At 35.0% G+C, this 22,438-nt stretch overlaps 4 protein-coding genes across 4 annotated transcripts; 2 read left to right on the top strand and 2 right to left on the bottom strand.

Moving 5' to 3' along the window:
- Nucleotides 1-924: 924 nt before the first annotated feature.
- Nucleotides 925-3,539, top strand: LOC100791505 (protein FAR1-RELATED SEQUENCE 11-like). Its single transcript, XM_041009370.1, has 3 exons — nucleotides 925-2,037; nucleotides 2,153-2,569; nucleotides 2,645-3,539. The coding sequence occupies exons 1-3, from the start codon at nucleotides 925-927 to the stop codon at nucleotides 3,335-3,337; spliced, it is 2,223 nt and encodes a 740-aa protein (XP_040865304.1). The 3' UTR covers nucleotides 3,338-3,539.
- A 1,065-nt stretch (nucleotides 3,540-4,604) lies between these two features.
- LOC100777317 (3-hydroxy-3-methylglutaryl-coenzyme A reductase 1) lies at nucleotides 4,605-8,499 on the top strand. Its single transcript, XM_003545508.5, has 4 exons — nucleotides 4,605-5,741; nucleotides 6,466-6,647; nucleotides 7,338-7,684; nucleotides 7,793-8,499. Exons 1-4 carry the CDS (start codon nucleotides 4,819-4,821, stop codon nucleotides 8,036-8,038), a joined length of 1,698 nt encoding a protein of 565 aa, XP_003545556.1. The 5' UTR covers nucleotides 4,605-4,818; the 3' UTR covers nucleotides 8,039-8,499.
- A 2,918-nt stretch (nucleotides 8,500-11,417) lies between these two features.
- LOC100792033 (receptor-like protein 7) lies at nucleotides 11,418-15,473 on the bottom strand. The gene has a single exon (XM_014766554.3). It carries the CDS (start codon nucleotides 14,465-14,467, stop codon nucleotides 11,714-11,716), a length of 2,754 nt encoding a protein of 917 aa, XP_014622040.1. The 5' UTR covers nucleotides 14,468-15,473; the 3' UTR covers nucleotides 11,418-11,713.
- Nucleotides 15,474-16,068: 595 nt separating this feature from the next.
- LOC100779441 (uncharacterized) lies at nucleotides 16,069-20,662 on the bottom strand. The gene is made up of 3 exons (XM_003545510.5): nucleotides 20,287-20,662; nucleotides 17,531-18,841; nucleotides 16,069-16,517 (listed from the first exon to the last, which is right to left on the bottom strand). The coding sequence occupies exons 1-3, from the start codon at nucleotides 20,467-20,469 to the stop codon at nucleotides 16,290-16,292; spliced, it is 1,722 nt and encodes a 573-aa protein (XP_003545558.2). The 5' UTR covers nucleotides 20,470-20,662; the 3' UTR covers nucleotides 16,069-16,289.
- Between the last annotated feature and the right edge of the window lie 1,776 nt (nucleotides 20,663-22,438).

Below are 22,438 nucleotides of genomic sequence, written 5' to 3' on the forward strand. Positions count from 1 at the left end.
AGAAGCCGGTAACAATGACTAAAAAATATTATCAGTTTAATTGAAATTTAAAAATAAATTGCATTTTTTAAAATTAGAAATATAGAGATGATAGTGTACAATAGACAAGTCTGGGGAGATACTTCCTCGTGCTCCTTTTATTAATTTATAAATAAGATAAAATTAATCTTAAAATCATTTTTTTCACCAAAGTCGAGGTTAGAGTGATGTTTTATTGAATGTTTTTGTATCAATATCGAATTCCAATTATGTGGTATAATTGTAAAATAATTATCATATGGACTGATTGGTTAGAGCAATGCATAGATCAAATGAGCCTCCAAAGTTAAAAAAAAGGGCAATGTTAACATGTGCCCTTAAGGCACATGTTAAGGAGTAATAAATGACTCATGGTCCCACCTATTTTATTTTGGACAAAGAGAAAATTAACTTCAGTCAAATAAATATAAAAAAGTGTGCTTTTAATTTTTTTATGCCAAAATTACCCTCACTCATTTAACATATACTGTGTCTATTTTCTTCCTAGATTTTGTTAGTTTCCCGCTAATTTGTTCGAGAGTCTGTACTACTTCCACCACTTTGCACATTTCTTTTCAATTCCTCTCTACCACCATATGCTCTTATGAAAAACACATTGATAGATTGAATTATTAACCATGGATTTGTCTTTTCTTCAAAGCCCACATGCACAGTCTTTTCTTCGTAGCTCAAAGGCACAATATCAGGTACTTTTATCAAGCTTTTTTTTTTCTCCATTGCTCTCGCCAATCACATGTGTTTTTTGGACACTTGCAAAATATATATATATATATATAGAGTTTTGTAATATATTTTTCTATTTATTATTTTTATTTGTAGATGATAAATAACACAATGGGTGAAGGTAATACTAGTACTAGAGATATGAGCACCATAAATAACACAATGGGGGAAGGTAGTACTAGTACTAGAGATATGAGCACCGATAAAATAAATGTTGATTTAAATGAATATCCAATTGAAGATATTTCTTTAGAGAATGGTTATTCAGGAACAGTTAGTGAACATTTTGATCATGATATTGTGGCAAATGATGTATTAGAAGTTGAGGAAATTGAAACTTATGAGAAAGAAAATATTGTGTCTTCTAGTCAGAATATTGAGATAAATGAATTTGCAGAAGAAGTTGATAGAGATGAAACTTATAATGAGACAAATATTGTTCCTTTTGTTGGTCAAATTTTTCTTAGCGAGGAAGAAGCATTTGCATTTTATAAGAGGTATGCATATCAGCATGGGTTCTCTGTTCGAAAAGGTAGATTCATCAAACGAAATGGAATTATGAGGAGGCGTGATTTTTTTTGCCATCGTGAAGGTAGAAGCTCGTTGAAAATCATAGAACCATTAAAAGAACAGAGAAACAGAGAATCAACAAGGTGTGAATGTAAAGCTTATTTAAGAATTTCATTACAGAAGTCTCATGATATATTTCCAAGTGAGTGGCGAGTTACAAAGTTTGTTGTTGAACATAACCATGTTTTGCTAACCCAATCAGAAGTGCGTTTTTTACCGGCTAACCGAACTATCTCTGAAGATGATATTGAACGCATTTTCTTGTTAAAAGAAGGGGGGCTTTCAGTTAGACAATTGATGCGTGTCATAGAATTAGAGAAAAATGTGAAGCATGGTTATCTTCCATTTATTGAAAGGGACATTCGTAATCTTTTTGTGAAAACCAAGAAAAAATTTGAAAGAAATGATGCCAAAGATCTTCTCAAGTACTGTGAGGATGCAAAAAAGAGTTGCTCTAAATTTCAGTATGCATATACACTTGATGAAGAGAGAAGGTTAGAGCATATTTTTTGGTCTCCTGCTTCTTGCTCTGATTGGTACCAAAAATATGGTGATGTTGTTGTGTTTGATACTACATACAAGGTCAATTCTTATGAAATGCCATTTGGGATTTTTGTGGGTATGAATAGTCATGGGAAGACTGTACTTTTTGGTTGTGCACTCTTACGAAATGAAACAATATCTGCATTTCGTTGGTTAATGAAGGTAACTTCTAAGCTTATTATTATTGTTTCTTTAATGATGGTATCTTAGTTTCTAATTAATACTTTTTTTAACGCTTCTAAATTTTCTTTAGACTTTTATATCTTTGATGAAGAAGCCACCAAAGACTATACTAACGGATCAAGATCCATGGATGAAAGAAGCAATTTCAAAAGACTTGCCATCAACAAAACATAGTTTTTGCATATGGCACATCACTTTTAAGTTTAGTAGTTGGTTTAATGCTATACTTCGGGACAAATATTCAAAATGGTGTTCTGATTTTTACGAGTTGTATAAATTGGAGACATGTGAAGAATTTGAGCATCAATGGCCAAAAGTTGTTGCTAAGTATAACTTGCAGTCAAATAAACATGTGAAAGGATTGTATGAAATCAGGAATTACTGGGCACTCGCTTATCTTCGTGACCATTTCTTTGGTGGGATGACAACTACCGGAAGATCAGAGAGTATTAATGCATTTATTAAAAGATTTATAAATTCTCACACAAGTTTAAGTGACTTTACAAAGCAGGTATGGTGTAATTGCCAATATATTAGTACTTTTCACTTCTAATCTTATACGTTGATTAATTTAAATTAATTTCAGGTTGATGTAGCGATTGATGATATTAAGCAAAAAGAAGACCATGACATAATGTTAGAAAAGTGCAAAAGAATTAACTTGAAGCTTATGTCACCCTTGCAAGAGCAAGCTCATGGTGTTCTTACAAGATTTGCTTTTCAGAAGTTTCAAGAGGAGTTTGAAAGGTCCACCCAATATTCAATTCATCATGAAAATGGTAATGAATTTGTGTTGCGGTATTATAAAGATGCTAATAGTAGAAAACACATGGTCTTTTGGGATGGTAAAATAGCTACATGTAGTTGCAAGTATTTTGAGTTTTGGGGTATATTATGTCGTCACATTCTCAGTATTTTTCTTCATAAAGATTGTCATGAAATCCCTTCTAACTACTTGCCGTCACGATGGCGGCTTCAAACATCACATGACGATGATGAAGTAGATCCCCAACAAGTCAATGTTGTCTTTGAGGAACAAGTCGATGTTGTTCACTGTCCTCCACCTTCCAAAACAAAAGGTCGTCCCAAACGAAGACGTCTTAAAGGTGGAAAAGAGCTATCACATAACATGAATACTTGTGGATTGTGCAAAGATGTAGGACATAATATTGTTACATGTCCTCTAAAAGAAAATACTCAATTTTCTGGTCACACAAACAAGAAGAAAAAAATTTGTAAAGATGCAAATTTAAATCCAATTCTTCTTCCAAAAGTTTAGGTACATATTTTTTCATTTCATTTATTAAATTCTTTAGATTTCTAGTTTAATATACTTTTGTAGGATTATGTATATCCGATAATTAATAATATTTTGTTTGTTTCTACCCTTTGTTTCTAACAGGAATATGTTGGCAATGTAGCATGTGGAATGATACTTCAGAGTTTAGAAAAGAAAGCTGATGTTGGCATAGGCATGAAGGCCCTGGATCTATTTTTTATGAGTTTTTTTATTTTAATTAAACATTTGAACCTCTTTTTGGATATTTTTTGTATTGGAATGGTATTATTTCATTTGAATTGCTAATATATTTTGAATTAGTTTTTATTATTTATTTAAATTAAAAAATTCCAGCAATGTTAATGAAGGGATGAAAAAATACTTTTATTTTGCAAAAGATGCTACGCAGGTGCTTCATACTCAGTAAAGAGACAAAAAAGTCAGAAAAAAAGAAACTCTTCAGTTTAGCAATTTTGAGGCGCGTGTATTTAAAGTAAGAAGTTCAAAAGCACACTATGTGTGTCATATAGTTAAGGGTAATTTTGTCTTTAAATTTTTTATGAGACACATTTATGATGCTGTTTTTTCCAAAGTATAATAAGTGGGGACCAACCATCATTTATTACACATTAACATGTGCCCTAAGGACACATGTTAACAGCACCCTAAAAAAAAAAGTGTCTAACAAATTTAATTATCATATCTAAGTACATGCATAATTGGTATCAAATTATATATGAGTTTACCTTTAGTTATCATCCCTATATACATGCCTAAGTACATACATAATCGGTGCTTTAAGTTATTTTTGCCACCATGTTTATCTCTTATTTTATTGTGATGCCTAAGTACATACATAACTGGTGTCAAATTCTATTTATGAATTTATTTAATTATCACATCTAAGTACATGCATAATTAGTGTCAAATTCTATTTATGAATTTACATTTAATTATCATGCGTATGTACATGCATATTTCGTGTCAAAATGTATTTATAACTCTAAATATAATTATTATGCCCAAGTACATGCATATTGGTGTATGTTTTAATTATTTTCTACTTTGACTACAAATATCTTTAATAGTAGATAATTTTAATTGAGCTGGATATGATATGACACAGGTGATAAAATCAATCATGTAAGTATTTAATGCAATAACATGATTAGAATTCAAAAACACTTAATTATCTTGAAACATTTTGACAACTAATAGATGTATGTGTTTGATAGTGGGTGTTATATATAATTATTTAAGATGTGAATTCAAGTATTTATGAAGTGTTTGTGTGGTTACAGAAAAAGAAAAAAAAAAGGAAGTTTGAAAAGTAGTGAATAAAAACAAAGAAAAACAGCAAATGAAGACGCAGTTGGGTCCTGACCAATTTTTTGCTGGCACACACACGTCCACAGCACTATCATATACTCCTTTTCTTCCTTCTTCCGTTTCATTTTCGGCGTCCCTCTCTCCCTCCCACAATGGACCTCCATCGCCGGCCGCCGCCCGCCGCTGACGACGGAGCAATCCACCCCAAGAAGAGGAGGGACACTTCCTCTCCCAAGGCCTCCGACGCTCTCCCTCTCCCTCTCTACCTCACCAACGCGATCTTCTTCACGCTCTTCTTCTCCGTTGCTTACTTCCTCCTCCACCGCTGGCGCGACAAGATCCGCAGTCACACCCCTCTCCACGTCGTCACTCTCTCCGAGATCGCCGCCATTTTCTCCCTCATCGCCTCCTTCATCTACCTCCTCGGCTTCTTCGGCATCGACTTCGTCCAGTCCTTCATCTCACGCGCCTCCAACGACGCCTGGGACCTCGACGACGCCGTTACAGATTCTCCCTCTTCCTCTCCCTCTCCCTCTCCCTCGCCCGCAATTACCAAAATGCCCTCACGGGATGCCTCGATTATATTATCCTCCGAGGATGACGAGGAGATTGTAAACTCCGTCGTGGAAGGCGTCACGCCCTCCTACGCGCTCGAGTCCCGCCTGGGCGACTGTCGCCGCGCCGCGGGGATTCGACGCGCGGCGCTGCAGCGCCTGACGGGGCAGTCGCTTGAGGGCCTGCCGCTGGAGGGGTTCGACTACGACTCCATTTTAGGGCAGTGCTGCGAAATGCCGGTAGGGTATGTGCAGATTCCGGTAGGGGTGGCGGGGCCGTTGTTGTTGGATGGATTCGAATACACTGTGCCGATGGCCACCACGGAAGGGTGCCTTGTGGCGAGTACCAACAGAGGGTGCAAGGCCATCTATGCTTCTGGTGGGGCCAGCAGTGTGGTTTTGAGGGATTGCATGTCTAGGGCACCTGTTGTTAGATTCTCCACTGCCAAGAGAGCTGCACAGTTGAAGTTTTTCTTGGAGGATCCTCTCAATTTTGATACCTTGTCACTTGTTTTCAACAGGTTTGCTTTTCCAAACTCTTCAGTGTGTCAAAAATCAATTCTAACTCACAAAATCATGGTGATACCATCAATAATGGAAGGAACTATTTGTTGCTTTACCTTCACCATGGAAAAAATAATAATTAATTATTTTTCGCCATGAAGCTAATCCAAACACACTATTAATCATTCAGGAGTCATTATCACATTGATTAAAATCATGTTTGGATTCTCGTTATGTTAGATAAAATCATGTTGAGGTACCAGCTAACTTGATTTTTTAAGGTAAACTGTTCATGTTTTTGGTTGCGTGTTGAAGAATTGATTGATTCTGGCTCCAAAGTCAATTTTGAGTGAAGCGATTTTATAATGGATTTTACTACTAATTTTGTTTTAATATAAAAACAATCAAGCATAAATCACTTCATTTTAAAATCAATTTTTGACCGAAATTAATTTTCTTTCTTTCTAAATTAGCTTCATTCAAACACGGACTAAGTTAATTTTCTGCAGTTTAGGTATTAACATTTAATGTTTTTTTTTTTATAAAAAAAAATGTTAGGGGAGAATTAAAGGTGTGGTTTTCCTTTAAAATTTTGATTTGTTTGTTATAATTGTGAAGAGTGAAGGAAATATGGTTTGTAGAGGACTGGAATTTGGATGTTGTTTATGGGAGATTATTTATTTATTTATTTATTTATATATGCGCTTTGTTTTGTTGCTTGGTTTAATGGTGTTTCTTCAGGTCGAGTAGATTTGCCAGGCTCCAAGGTATTCAGTGTGCTATGGCTGGGAAGAATGCTTATTTGAGATTCACTTGTAGCACGGGTGATGCCATGGGGATGAACATGGTTTCCAAAGGGGTGCAAAACGTTCTTGATTTTCTTCTGAATGATTTCCCCGACATGGATGTTATTGGCATTTCTGGTAATTTCTTTCCCTTTCCCATTTTGATGGATGGGATTTACTAGATCTTTCTTTCTTTCCTTTTTTAATTTTTTAGGACTGGATCTTTCTTTTGTTAACCGGAATGATGTCACCATTCACCAATGCTGTTTACTTTGTTATATGCTCTACTAATACTATAGACATCGGCTCTTTGTCTCCTTTCATTGACGTAATTGTTTCTTTCATGAAAGTGGTCCAATCATATTATATTAATTCTTTCCGTATTGTCTTTGATGTTTTAACCTTTTTTTTTTATCAATATTGTATTGCACTAGTGTAAGCTTTCCGTATCATATTGACGTGCTAGCCTATTTTTATATTCATTGTGTTGTATTATATTGTTATAGGTATTATCTGATTTGAACAGGAGATTTGTGTTATTTAATGTTGTAATTGTAGTCGTTCATTATACTTGTGGTATTATCAAGTTGAATTATTTTCGGAGATTGATTTGTTTGCTTAATATGATCTATGAACATGATACAAAAAATTGTGACTGCCAAACTCTTACATTCATCACCATTTTATTTAACTTGCTTATCTCTTACTCTCTTGAATATGTTGGTTTATTTGATTTGATGCCTATAATCAGGACATGCTGAAATTGTTTTAATGGGAATATTAATTAGACTGAAAATTTGATGGTTATCTACTGACTTGATCCTTTAGGAAATTATTGTTCGGACAAGAAACCTGCTGCAGTAAATTGGATCGAGGGACGTGGGAAATCAGTTGTTTGTGAAGCAATTATCAAAGAAGAAGTGGTGCAGAAGGTATTGAAAACCAACGTGTCTGCCCTGGTGGAGCTTAACATGCTCAAAAACCTTGCTGGTTCTGCTGTCGCCGGTGCTCTTGGTGGATTTAATGCCCATGCTAGTAACATTGTTTCTGCCATCTTTATAGCCACTGGCCAAGATCCAGCTCAAAATGTTGAGAGTTCCCATTGCTTAACCATGATGGAAGCCGTCAATGACGGGAGGGACCTTCACATCTCAGTGACCATGCCTTCCATTGAGGTGATTTGGCACACAATATATATTTTCTTAGACAATACTCTTCTATAAAGTTGGTTAATTTTCCAATTCAATAGCCAAGGTTTATATGATTCATTATTGTGCTCACAGGTGGGTACTGTTGGGGGTGGGACTCAACTTGCATCCCAATCTGCTTGCTTGAATTTACTTGGTGTGAAGGGTGCTAGCAAGGAGTCACCAGGATCAAACTCAAGACTCTTGGCCACCATTGTTGCTGGATCTGTTTTAGCAGGAGAGCTGTCTCTGATGTCTGCCATTGCAGCAGGGCAGCTAGTGAACAGCCACATGAAATACAACAGATCAAGCAAAGATGTAACCAAAATATCATCATCTTGAGGTCAGGGACGTGGTTGCAGTCATTAATTCTGGACTCTAGAATAAAAAAATTGAGGGTAAGCGGATTTTGGGAAGGAAAATGGAGAAACATTAGATTAGATTGTTGGCATCCACGTTTGGCTCTGCATTGCTGTCTGTTTAGATCTTTTATTATTTGGAGAGAGGAAAGTAGAGTTATACTCTAGATCTTCCCTGTCCCCTTCTGGATCATTTCTTCTTTTCATTGCTTCTTCTGCCGAGCCATTCAGTGGGTGTTAACACTTTTTTTCTCCTCAACCAAGACATTTGACGTGTTATATTCTAATTCTTTTCCCCCTATATAATATGCTTAGCATATCTATCATTGTAGCCGAATGGGTTGATGAATATTCTCTTGTCCGCTAGTGCCCGTCAATTAAGCTTGAGATCCCATTGTCTTAAGTCTTTATCTAATTAATGAATGTATTTCTGTTTAAGGGTAATTTTTGGTCATGTTTTTCGGTTCCTAATTTTGTATATGAAAAAGAGTTTTGTTCCATGTTTAGAATTTATTTCAATGATTTTTACACTTTAAATGATTGTATATGTTTTCAATTCATGTAAATAGGATACTGTTTACTTTTAGTCACTTGAAATTAAATTAACTTATTTTGATCTCGTTTATAAAAATATGCTATAGTAATCTTAATTTTCATAAATTAAGGAGAAAAAATAACATGATGATAACATTGACTTCACGCAACACTTAACATATTGGATTGACTCATTGCTTTTAGGAGCATTCTGGCAATGTTCCTAAAAGATCATATGCTGTTAACCAGGTTTGTAACTTTGCCTGCAAGAGCTATTTTTATTAAGTACATTTTGCTCTCTTTAATTGTTTTGTGGTTGCTCGCTATTATGGTAATATTGGGTTTTAGTTTTGAGGTTGAGTGAACTGTGTTTTATTACACCATTTCAAATTACATGCGTTTTGTCTTAGATTCGCCACACTTTCGAGAAGCCAGTAAAGACTTAAAATTAGGGAACTGGTATTGATGAGTTCTCGTCTTGCGTGGGATGAATTTGGCATAATCTGACATCTATGGGCTTTTGTAAAAACAGAGAAAAATAGCGAAAGGCTACTCTGTATAGGAGGCCATAATTAGTGAGATCAGCATTTCCAGATGGTTTCTGCAGGTTTTATATTAGCACTGTGGTATGTAATTCTTTCTGTCAACCGATCTCAACACTGTCTGCCGATTAAAATTACTATGAATGATAAATTTATTAATTTTTTATAATTATTTTACAAATTATATCAACTAAAATTTTTAATTTTTATAATAAAAAATAAAATTTTAGTTGATATAATTGTTAAAACAAATTCATTGATTTGCAACATAACAATTATTTATAGATGATAAAACTCTTCTAAATATTGAACATAATTACATAGCTAATACTTAAAACCACTGGAAGTGAAACAACTTCTGCTTCACGTCACTATTTAAAATGTATGACTATTCATGTAAGCATGAAGCTGAATAATAGGAAAAAAAATGTGGCTGAGGTTTGTGATGTATTTGAAGAGTAGCGACTGAAATAATCGCAAGGCATAGCTTAGCTCCACATACTGATAATAATAATATTAATTTAATCAATGGGCACTCTTCCTTACTACTACACTCTTGATCCTCTTCGTCTATCTTGTTCTTCTAAAGCCTCTGTTGATCTTTGTCCATGTTCTTCCACACCTTCTCGCTCTATTCCCCAATTCCCCTCCAAACTACAACGCAAACCCACCAACAACCCAAGGCTGCTGACGGAAGTGTGTATGCTACTTTCTGACATGACATTGTGGTTCAAAGTTGATGCTTGTGATTGCTAATGAGTGATGGGATTTTGCTGGGTGATCCGGTGTGTGCTGGCAACGGTAATTATCTTTCTGCATTTGAGCCAAAACATTGATGTGCTATGCTTTATGTTGATTATTTACGGAAATTATTAAGGCTTTATACCAAGAATATTAGGAACATTTTAACATATTAGGAGCCAGGATATCACACTATTTATGTGGATAACTGGGTTCTGCTTGATTGAGCACGTGGATAGTGAGAGGATGGAAAATAGTAACAATTTCCCTCCTCTTCATGTTTTTGTCATATCAATCAAATGCGTAGTGTTTTTCATGTTAAAATCTCCACCTTCCAAGCTCCTATTTTCCACCTATTCAACCAAGCAGACATCAGGGGCACTTGGTTCAAGTTTCGAACAATATTCCCAGCAACAACATGCCTGAATTTGTACTCCCGTAAGGGGAGTGATCAGTAGCAAGTGCTGACAAGCAGGTGGGACAAAATGTGTTTTTTGCAACGATGGCAAGATGAAGCAAGAAATGAGGTTAATTAACTGTAAAGTATGCAAGGGTTCAGGTATCTCTTTCTGTTCTCATATGCATAAAACAAATTATTATGATTGCTTATATTGTGCATTCTTTTACTTGGATTCAATTCCTTTGTATTTACCACCTATAAGAATTTGTTTACTGTTGGTGTGTGACTGAATGGCTTACTTTAGGCCTTTATATGGTTCTTTCTGTTTATGCGTGTGTTTCCTCTTTATATGACCTGTGAAATTACTGTTATATCCAAAAACCATCTGTTCTGAAATATGTAAGATCTTATAACAATTTTACTGTACATAGTCTTTTTTCTGTGAATCATTTTAATCAAGCTAATCTGCGGCCCTTTTAGGTATTGGTCAATTGCTTCTCCTTAAGGATAAAATATGTTTCACATTTCAATCTATTTCTTTGTTATATCTATTTTATATATAAATATTTATATGTATGTAATTTTTAAAAAAAATATAAATTGAATAATAGACAATAACTTAAGAGTAACTTAAATAAATAAAAATATATGATATATTTTTTTAAGATTTATTAAAATTATGTTATATTTTTAATGAAATAAAATATATATTTTTTATGATATTATGTGTCTATTCTTAAATACTTAAATATAAAAGAACTTTATTTCATATTTTATCCTGAGTTCATAGAATCTGAGGACCAACCTTCCTTGTTATAAGCTCCTGCTTCTAAATTTTTAACTTTAGAGCTAAGAATCAAAATCTTTTAGCTAATATTATGTCAACTCAATATTTGTTTCTATAAGGATACACTTGAAGAAGGTTTTAAGTCAAACACCTTAAATTTGTGTGCAAATTTAGTTGGATTACTTTTAAAACGTTATCTTGAGAAGAAGTGACAAACATAAGTCAATAGTTGCGAAGGTAGTTAAGTAGTTAATATCCTCATATACATTAAAATGTAAGTGCAAATTTGGTTGGATTACTGTTAAAACTTCATCATTTTTTGCTTTCATTTGTTGGAGAAAGTATATAATAAGGGTAGGGGAAACCAATTTTTAAATTAAAAGTCCAGTTTTAATATTAGCTCGTACTATGGCATGCTTGACATAAAGTGGTGGCTAACAAGTTTTTGTCTTTGGAGATTAGAATCAAAGTTTTTGGGTCAATATCATCACATGGGATGACCATGCACTCATTTTGAAATTTATGATCATCAAGATTTGTTACACAAAGGACACAAGTTAAAATTACAAAAAACATACAGACACACACAAAAAACCATATTAAACTAAGGATAAACTATTTCCTTCCCCTATGAATTGTCCTTCCCACTCTTCATTAATTAAGCACACCTTCAACAAGTCTCCCGAGCCATTGTGGTTTCCCAGTCATGAAAACATTATATCCCAAAAGCATTCCAAATAGAAACCCACATGCATATCCCACTGCTACAGCTTTCCAGCCAAATCCTGATTCTTCATGCTGAAATGTTGAATGTGGTGGCCAATCTTCATCCTTATTGCAGGATTTTGACAAAGGGAATCCACATAGCATTGGATTTCCAGCATAGGAATCATTTCCAAATGTGTTAAATTGTCCACCTGTAGGTATGATACCCTCAAACTGGTTTTGTGAAAGGTTCAACACAGCCAGAAAATTCAAATTGATCAAAGCCAGAGGAATCTCTCCTTTCAACTGGTTCCACGAGAGGTCCAACCATTCCAAATTTCTTAAATTACCAAAGGATCGTGGAATGGTACCAGTGATTGCATTGTGCGAAAGGTTAAGCCCTTTGAGAGAATGCAATTCTCCAAGGACTTTCAGAAGTTCTCCTTCAAACATATTATTTGATAAATCAATGGTTGTAAAAATAGTTAATATCCTCTCGAGCTTCATGTATTGACCTTTCATTACAACCACTACTGAATCATTATAGGAATATTGGTTACCCATATATTTCAAACCAGTTTGGTTGTCATTCACACTAACCATTCCTTGAAAGTTCTTGATGTATGATGCTGGCAAGGGCCCACTAAAATTGTTATTTGACAAATCAAAAATTCTGAGCCTGGGAAATGGATGCTTGGCACCGAAACAAGTGATGACACCATGAAACTTATTTGATCGCAAACTGAGTACCTGTAACTCCTGGAGGCTTTCTAGCCAATGGGGAAATGTATCCTCTATGTTATTGTCTGCCAGGTCCAACACTTCCAGATTTGTGCAGTGGGCCAAACACCGAGGTAATTGTCCGTCCAATTGGTTGCCATTCAACTTTATAGTCTCCAATGCATTTCCCTTAGAAAAGTTCGCAGGTATGTTTCCGTAAAGGTTGTTCTTTTGCAAATCCAATGCCCAAAGAGAAGGAAATGTTCCGAGACATTGTGGAATGTGGCCTGTCAAGTTGTTTTGAGCCAAGTTGAGTATATAGAGGGAGCTTGCATTGCACATTGCTGAAGGAATGGGGCCTGTCAAGTTGTTATGAGCCAAGTTGAGTATTTTGAGGGAGCTTGCATTGCACATTGCTGAAGGAATGTTCCCGGTCAGCTCATTATTTGAGACTAAAAAGTAGTGAATTCCATTGGGTGGAATTGGGAGATCTCCTTGCAACTTGTTGAAACTGAGGTCAATATAACTAATGTTTTTCCAAGAATGCAAGAGCTTCTCATGAAACCACTGGGGAATGCTTCCACGAATGCTGTTATGAGAAAGATCTAGTGCGACCAGATCTTCAAGTGGTGCTATGAATTTAGGGAAACTATTAATATTACAGGAAGATAAATTTAAGTATTTAAGGTTGGGGGATAAGAAATAGTCAGCGATACTATCAAAGTTAATAGATAGAAGACTATTGTGAGAAAGTTCGAGGTAAAATAGATTTTTGAACTTTGAAAATTGATGAAAGTCCAAATGACCACTCAAGTCAGTTGATGACAAACTCAAATAAGTAAGATTTTGGAGTTCAAATATTGAATTTGGAAAATTACCTTGCAGTTTGTTATTAGAGAGTGACAAGAATTCCAAAGAATAAGATGAGAATTCACCAATTGACCCCGTGAGGTGGTTGTTGTTAAGATCCAACCATAACAAGGAAGGCAAAGAATAACACCAATATGGAATGGGGCCAACTAATTTATTAAACGATAGATCTATAAAGGAGAATTGAGTTAGATTAAACAATGATGAGGGAATCAGTCCATCAAAATTACAACTCCCCAGATATATTTCGTTAAGAGACTCCAAATGGGCAATGGAATCGGAAATGTTTCCCGAGAAAGCAGTTTTAGAGAGACACAAGTCGCTTAGTGGAGTACTCCAGTTGGACTTTGGAAGTTCACCTCCCAGGTCTTCATTATCACTCAAAGATAGTGTTTGAAGATTGGGTAAAGAGAGGATGTCACTCGATAGATTCCCTTGCAATTTGGTGTCTCCAAGAATAAGAGAGATGAGAGAGGAAGACAGATTGGTTAGCAATGACAAAGAGCTCTCTCTGATATAAGACATGTCCACAAAATCTAAAGAAAGCTCTCTTAAATTAGTTGCATTTTGAATGAGTTTGTTCCATGTGTATGGATCAACTCTCATTCTCTGGTCGCCACCGAGTTGAAGTGACAGTAATTTGGACAAATGAGAGATTGTGGATGGAATGTCACCACTGAGTAGAGTGTGTGACAAATTAAGATGCATGAGATTGACGAGATCACCAATTGCAGAATATAATGAAGAGCCAGAAAAATCATTATAGGATAGGTCGAGTTGTTGAAGGTGTCTTAGGCTGAAGATGGTGCTGTTGGGATGGAGTTGACCTTGAAGATTACTGCAGCTAAGGTCAAGACCAATCACGTGGCCTGAGATGGTGTCGCACGTGACCCCATCCCACTCACAACAATCTGTTCCGTTTTTCCATGATTCTGTCTTTGAAGAACAAGAAGCCAACCCATAATAATACTGAAGTGAAGTGTTGAGGGCAAATGAGTTTTTGAAAAGTAGTAAGGCAGAGGTGTCATGGTGGTTGCAGAAAGAGGAAGAGGAAGAAGAAGCTAAGATGAAGTATGGGAGTAGAAGCCAGAAAAGAATGTTATTGATATTCATCCTTTAACAGAAGAACAAAACTAGAGAGGATTGCATATGGATACAAACAATTCTATTCACTAACTTCTATTTATAGCCTACGCTGCTTCTAAGGCTTTCATTTCGATTCAACTTTTGTTCTGTGTTTCATGTCATGTGTACCTTTATTTATTTTTTTCTTTTTATCAAATTATTAATTATATTTATTATTTTCTTCAAGAAAATTGTTTGAGTTTGTTCCTAATAAAATGCTGATTTTGAGCGGATTGAAGGTTCAACGCGTGAATTTTCCTCATTGCCTTTGCAGGCCAGGATACAACTTACAGCAAATAAATGCATAGTTATAAACCCACATAATACAGAACCATATTAAAATAATTCATTCCTTGACAATTTGCATGGATTCTGTTGTTTGTTCTTTTCACTCTGACATATGGCACACCTTCAACAAGTCTCGCAATCCATTGGGGTTTTCCAGTGATTAATACATTACAGCCCAAATAAAGACAACTAGAAAATTCAAATTTGTCGAAGTCATAGGAATCTCACCCGTCAACAAGTCTCGCAATCCATTGGGGTTTTCCATATTTCTTAAATTTCCCAAGCAGTGGCCGAGTTTAGTTTTTTTTTTTTTTTACACAGAAAAATAGAGTATTGATAAATAAGATATTTTAGTATTTTTGTATATTATTTAAAGTTGTTTGTTCTTTAATTATTAATGGTTTTAAGTTATTGACAAGGTATTAATATTGCATTCTATATTTTTTTTTTATAAAAAAAGTTGCATTCTAAGTTCTTGTTTTTATAACCTCAGTTATTATAGTTTATTTAATAACACTTTTTATAGGTTAACTATTTTACTGTTTAATTGTCTTTTTGTAGGAAAATTTATCACATAGAAAGTTCAAGTTTTTTAGCAATCTCGGACTATATATATAACAGGTACTATCTCCCTGTAAATTTAATGAACCAGAAGAATTTGTATAACTTTCAATTTGCAAAAAGTTTGCATGTGGTTACAAGAAAAACTGAATATATGATCACAAAGTTTGTATGATAGTTTCGAGAAACTGCAAAAAATGGCTAAATCTATATAAGCCAAAGGTGAAACTTCTAAAACAATTTTCTAATTAGCTTTATAATGGAGTTTATGCAGTGTATGATCTATCCAAAACAATTAAACGAATTCCATCAGATACAATAATCTTAAGTAGATCTAATTAAAACACTAGTTGTTCAACTGATGATTTTTTCTACTTAGAAGCTTATTCAAAATATATATCAGAAAGCCACTGATAGTTTCAGTGAAACTATTTTTTTAAGATTCAAACAAAGGATGAGAAACACTGCAAAGATATTTAACCTGATTCGGCCAAACAACCTCTGAACTACATCTAATTCCTACACTCGTCAATCACTAAGTAGAAATGCACAGCGAAACTAGCTGTAGGTGCAAGCAGATATGCACAACAGCTTACGCTCGTCAATCATTACTTGGTTATTATTAGCACAACAAACCTACTTGCAAGGGGTTTCTTTACCTAAATATTTATAAAATTGTAATTTTTATTCTTCCTATCTGCCCAAAAGAACGTAATGTAAAAAGCACTGCAAACCAAACATTTTTATAATCATAATTTCATACATAATGAATGACAAGATCAACAACAGTGTAATAGATCCACAGCCGGTTGTCCACAGTAGAACATAGAGATGTTTCAGCTCCACCATCATCAACCTGTCTTCCTGTCTCTTTCAATTTCCTCTAGTTTCTTTTAATTTTCTATTTGTTACCCTAGATGCAATCCTTTACAAGTTACTGTTATGATGAAAAATATCAGAATTAGCCACTTTGATGAACAGCAATCTGGTGAATATCCATGTCCTTCAACATCACAGAACGCCCACAGGAATCACATGGGGCAGTCCTAGAACCACAAATACTCTCATGCTCAGACAATCCTCTTAATCTGTCACGGACGTCCATGGCAGACCTCCCAGCTTGAACCATATCACCACAGAACCGGCATGTAATTAGACGCAGGGGGCAAACTGAAGCTTGATGCTCCACCTACCAAAAAGTTAAAACAATTTATTCAGATAGTCTGATTCATAATATAATAATTTGCACATCTTTCATATGAACTCAAATTACCAGATTGTATATTTCCTTGCGTTAACTATGAAGAATTGAATACTGACTGGAAAATTAAATTAACAGCAATAAGTAGACCACACTTCTTAGTAAAAGGAAAACTTAGACTTTTTATGCAAACTGACAACAAACGACAAACATTTTTGATATGAAGATATGAAGAAAAATTGAGATTCCTATCATCTGAAATAAAATGGAAAATAGGGTGTGCGGGCATGTTTGCACGGGTGGACAGACATTACAAATATCTCACGGTTTAACTTCCAATCTATTCAAAATTGTAAGTCCCATCATAATTCACATGATAATCTGTTGATAAAAGAATCTAATCTTTAAATGCTTCTAATTGATGAGAATAGTAATAAGTAGAGATAGATGAGGGTTACTATTCATGTTTAACATAGACAAATGAAAAAGAAAAAATCAGAAAGAAAAAATTGATGTGCTAAGCAGGATACAAGGAAAACAAATATTATTTCAATGAGTCACTCCCCAACCCCTATATTATTAAAAGCAAAATTTCAGAAGACTTGGAAATGGCTTTAAACTCCACTCCCATCACTAGACTTTCAACTTTTAGAAGATCCAAAATGTGTGTCAAGAAAAAATTTCAATAAAAAAATATTGTAATACTTTAACAGATGACACTTTTTAACTGCAAAAAGCATAATTATTCATTGCCTCCTTAACATTGTTTCAAAATCAAATTTAAATAAGATGAAGGCTTCTGCCATCAATTCTCTGAATTACACTAACTTATCTCGGCAATAAATTTGGACAGACATAATGGCATCAACAGAACACAGAAAAATAATGTATCACAACAATCACATATAGATTGACAGAAAGAAGAATTAGAAGAAGCAAAAACAAAAGAAACACAAGCACACACAAAACTAGCAAGAAAGGGTAGGAGACATGAAACTCACCATTTGCTCTTTCTCAAGGATTATTCCACAAGGGCAGTGAAGTGGCTCGTGAAAAACTTTCATGTGCTTTTCTAATTCTGCCAGCTGGAAAGCCTGACCACACCTGTCACAGTGAATGTGGTTCTTGGACTCCTCAATCCTAAGAACCACTCCACAGCCTGCATGCTGACAGACAACATTGTGCCTGCTACAGTAAGCTTCATGTAGTGCAATAGTCCTGCCGGGTATATAATGCTTGCAGTTCCTACATTGTTCGGTATCCAGTTCCATAGATGACATGGAAGATGATGCTTGCTGACCAACATTTTGGTTGAAATTATCCTGGACCATGACTGATATTTTATAGTTAGTAATTCCCTTGAAGCCATATACACCAATGCTGTAAGTCCCTGCACCCATGTTTTTATCATTAGAGCTAAGAATCAAAGTCTTTGAGCCAATATCATGAGAAGACCACTCATGCCGGTGTCGTGTAGGAAATATGACAGGATGTCTGGAGATGAAAATATCAGTGTCCCCCCCATCTGTCTCTGATTCTAATTTTACTTCAACACAAGAATTCCCAGGAGAGAGTTGCTCCCAAATGACATTGTCTATGGAAAATTTGTAATAGACAAACTTTCCTTCTTCTATTGTTCCAATTTGTGGCATTCCGAATTCAAGTGGCATTAAAACATGCCCATCTGTCTTTTGTGAAGATGTATCAGGATCAACTATGTCAACTTCAATATCCGTTTCTAAAACAGATACACTTGAAGAAGGTTTTAACTCAAGGACCCTTAATTCGTAAGCAAGTTGTCCATAGTTTACAGTTAAAATGTCACCTTGAGAAAGAGTAGCATGCTGCCGAAGACATGTTTCGAGGATAGCCTTATGATTGGGCAAGTCGGAAAATCCTACTTTCTCAGGTTGAAGTTTTGCATATGTCCCTTTTGGAAGCCAAACATAGCGGACTTCAACTAAGGGAGGTTTTGGAGTGCCTTCAGAAAACAAATTATTCCATACATGAGGAGGAAGACCCACTGAACCTTCATCAGCAGTGAATTCTAAAACTCCAGAATGGGTGGTCCTCCCCTGTTTCACTTTATCAGTAGTTTGGATGCTTGAAGTGCTTTCTTCATGAACTAACGACAACTGAAAGTATAAGGGTCCCTGTCTCTTATCAAAAGTACCCTGCTCAGACAGTTCTGCAAAGCAAGAAGGAGGTAGCTTGATCTTATCTCCACCGCCTTCACAAAAAAAAGCCTCTAGTAGTCGGTAAAAGACTATTCCTCTGCCAGCAAGTAGGCTTTCTTGCATCTGTCGGGCAGCCTGAATTGAGCAAGGAAAATGAAGGAAATCATTTAGTATTTTTCACATCAGGAATATAGACAAAAAAGGAATTGTTTGCAGCCACAAATTTTGTGGTGGAAGGTATGGTAAGCATTTGTGTATAAGAAGATTAGCAAGTTTATTTTCACCGGTGGTGGGATTAAATATTACAAGCTACTAAGTTTCAATATCATTTAAGGGTTTAAATTAAGCATCACACCAACTGGTTGTTGCTTGGTAACATTGCAACTGATTGTTACAGATTAAAAACCATTAATGTTCATGTACTTGATAGCGTTAATCTTTTTGGTGATGGTTACTCAACATGGTATTCAATACTCTTTGACAAACTGACAAAGAGTTCCATGCTTGATAATATAAACTTCGTACCCCATTGCCCAGAGGCTCTTCGCTATGCGAAGGTATGGGGGAGGGATGTTGTACGCAGCCTTACCCTTGCATATGCAAAGAGGCTGTTTTCGGATTCGAACCCATGACCAACAAGTCACCAAGGCACAACTTTACCGCTGCACCAGGGCTCGCCCTCTCCATGCTTGATAATATAATGCTCCATTATTCCAGCCAAATTACATTCAAGCAACAGGTATGATGGACCTATCCTATGCCTTACTTCAACCTCAAAGGGTTATTAGAGACTAAACTCTTTCAAGGCCATCACCTCACAGCTCAAGCTTTTGAGTGGAAAAGGTTGCTTGGTACCAACTAGTTCTTTCTTAATACACAACTTTGAAGACTTGACCATCAAACCACAATACCACATCACAACCCTATTTAGGGGCTAGCTCTGGCTATGAAGCACGGACACCCCAGCCCCATGCTGTGTCCGGTGTCCGACACGCGTCCGTGTCAGTGTTCGACACCGACACGACACATGTACTACGTTCTATATTTTGGACATTACAGGTGTCCACGTCGTGTCCGGTGTCGGTGCTTCATAGAGCTCTGGTAACAAGTAAGAGGCATAGATGAATCCAGCATGGGCCTTTCCAACAACCATATAATGTAAAGGGTCCAAAAGTGATTCACAGTTAAAAAAGGTGCAAAGGTAGTAAATCAGGGAACATAAAACCAATGGTGCTGCTGCATAGACATCAAAAATCACGAAAAGGGGAAAATTTTTATTACCCTTGCCCTTACACAACAAGAACAAACTGAACAATAAGTTTGCTGAGTGAGATAATCATAAAAATAACAGGGCATGATCTTACAATTTACGTGGTCTGATCGTTGCAAAAGGTAGACAGAACATACTGAATAGCCAAAAAGCAAAAGTATAAAAAAAAAGTTGGAGATGGCAAAAAGGGTGCAACACAAGTCATCAATTTCACGAACCCTACATGTGTTTTCTTCAAAGTTAATACCTTCAAGGAACAACCAAATTTGTACATTTCATATTCTCAACAATCATAATAAGGAGAGACTACCTTGAGTTGAGCTTGAGCGGCATCAATACGACGAGATCTTTGAACAGCTTCGATGGCTTCCTTTTGCTTCTGAGCCTCTTCTTTGGCCTTCTTTTCCTTCTGAAGTTTCAGTCTTGCTCTTTCCTTCCTCTCCCTCTGCTCTTTCTCTAGCTTCTCTCTCGCTCTTCTCAGTTCAAAATCCATGTCTCTCTCTGTGTTTGTGTTCGTGCTGATTAGGAAAAGCCGAGAAGGAGTTGCAATTTGTGAATCAATCGAATTGAATGCAGAGTTTTTTCTTTCTTCATTTTATTGTTGTTTGGTCGGTTGGCTTCCTTCGGAGAGGTATTTAATGTCTAGAAGAGTCTGGACCTTTCTTCTGGGATCAACTTGGGTGTTTCCTTTACTTAGGCCTCCCTTTTTATACAAAACATGCAAAAATTTGATTTTGCTTCTTTTGTTTGGTGATGAAAAAACACAAATTCCTTTGATATTCTTGGCTAGATTATTCGTACTACTTTCTCCTGCCTCCAATGTAAGTAACAAATATTTCTTATTTAATATTTGTAAAATATAATTTTTTTTATAATTGAGACCCAAAGAAATAGGTTGAGTTGAGTTTATAACACACTATGTGTTAGAGGGAATAAATAGATGAAAATAGATAACAGAAATAAAAACAAGAAGATTTATGAGTCCTTTTGTTTGTTAAAAAAAGATGGGCACATGATATCAATTTTTTTTATCTCATATTTGATTTAAAATTGTTTATAGAACAGAATAAAAGAGATGGTATATTGCAGAACAAAAATATAAAAAATTGTTACTTAACTAAGGAAACTTAATTATCCCAAATTCAAGTTATACAAAAATATATGAATAATCATGGTTTCTTTTCTTTTTTCTCAATATTTCCTCATTAGACATGGCAAAGCTAAGAGACAGGTCAAGGGGTAAGTATGATTATTCCCATCATCTATTTAAAATTTTAATTCACAAACCCATAAGGTTTTATTGGGTTTTGAATATACCTACTAAGTAACATGCAACACCATTTTTATATTTTTAATTTATTGATATTTTTTAATAAATTATTATCAAGTTATTAATTATATTATAATTCACATGGTAGAAAAATAAAAAACAAAAAAAAAATTAAAGATGAATAATTAAGAATTAAATTATATTTTTTGTTAATTATATAATTTTAAGTTTATTATTTGATTGTTATTATAATTTAAATTATTTAACTATCAAACTAATTAATTTACATTTTTAAAAATATATAAAAATTATAGCAATAAAGCCTTGTAGGTATTATATTCTATGTTGTAAAAAAATTATAAAAATAAAATAAAATAAAATTTGTTTATTTTTATTTATCGGGAAAATTAAATTTATTAGATAGTATAAGGGTGTCCCAACCCATATACATGGATATCACGAACCAGACAACCAATCCCTCATCCCTTCAAGCTTACCCACCTCTTACCAAGAAGGTTACAAACATACCTAAAGAGCCTATAACAAACAAAAATGTACGCAAACCGTATTGCCCACATATCATTCTACAGACCCTACACTATAGGCTCCTCAAGCATATCATTGGATTTGTGTGATCATTTGTGAAACAAAAAATGAAAACCGCTCATTCTATTTGTCTACCAAGACAAAATTAAATCAAACACATGTTCAATTTAATTATATCTTTTGAAAATCATCATCAGTTGGAAATTATAAATCTCAACGTTTGTTGAACGAACTATTAAATTCCAAGAAAAATTCACAACAATCATGGTACTAGTCAGGCAATTAATCCAATTAGTAGGATATTTAGGAACAACAAAAACATTAAGTCACAAATAATCAAACACATCACAAAAACAGAACAAAAGTTGAAGCCAGGAGGAAGAAAAGATGAAAAACAAGCAATTAAGGTGACATGAAATATTAATTAATTAGGGACGAAGGGCTTCTAAAGTAAGAAGTATATATGAATGAGATTAGCACGCCACATGCATGTTCCAGGGTTTCTTGCAGTAGTTTACTCATGCTCATCCTCGATCACCACATCCAAAACTCCCTGTCGATCCGCGGCGATATCCTTCGACAAAGAATTGAATAGTTTTATAGGTGTACATGAGCATTATGATTGTTCATCAAACACTTTCCTCTT

This window comes from Glycine max, chromosome 14 (genome assembly GCF_000004515.6).
Source record: "Glycine max cultivar Williams 82 chromosome 14, Glycine_max_v4.0, whole genome shotgun sequence".
Classification (NCBI taxonomy): domain Eukaryota; kingdom Viridiplantae; phylum Streptophyta; class Magnoliopsida; order Fabales; family Fabaceae; genus Glycine; species Glycine max.

Bases quoted from the DNA above. Each gene is read 5' to 3' on its own strand.
- LOC100791505 (XM_041009370.1), top strand. From the start codon at position 925: ATGGGGGAAGGTAGTACTAGTACTAGAGATATGAGCACCGATAAAATA. The intron at 2,038-2,152 runs GTAACTTCTAAG...TTGATGAAGAAG, and splicing joins CATTTCGTTGGTTAATGAAG to CCACCAAAGACTATACTAAC. The intron at 2,570-2,644 runs GTATGGTGTAAT...AATTAATTTCAG, and splicing joins TAAGTGACTTTACAAAGCAG to GTTGATGTAGCGATTGATGA.
- LOC100777317 (XM_003545508.5), top strand. From the start codon at position 4,819: ATGGACCTCCATCGCCGGCCGCCGCCCGCCGCTGACGACGGAGCAATC. The intron at 5,742-6,465 runs GTTTGCTTTTCC...GTGTTTCTTCAG, and splicing joins TTGTCACTTGTTTTCAACAG to GTCGAGTAGATTTGCCAGGC. The intron at 7,685-7,792 runs GTGATTTGGCAC...TTGTGCTCACAG, and splicing joins TGACCATGCCTTCCATTGAG to GTGGGTACTGTTGGGGGTGG.
- LOC100792033 (XM_014766554.3), bottom strand. From the start codon at position 14,467: ATGAATATCAATAACATTCTTTTCTGGCTTCTACTCCCATACTTCATC.
- LOC100779441 (XM_003545510.5), bottom strand. From the start codon at position 20,469: ATGGATTTTGAACTGAGAAGAGCGAGAGAGAAGCTAGAGAAAGAGCAG. The intron at 18,842-20,286 runs GTAGTCTCTCCT...TGCTCAATTCAG, and splicing joins CCGCTCAAGCTCAACTCAAG to GCTGCCCGACAGATGCAAGA. The intron at 16,518-17,530 runs GTGAGTTTCATG...ACTTTTTGGTAG, and splicing joins TCCTTGAGAAAGAGCAAATG to GTGGAGCATCAAGCTTCAGT.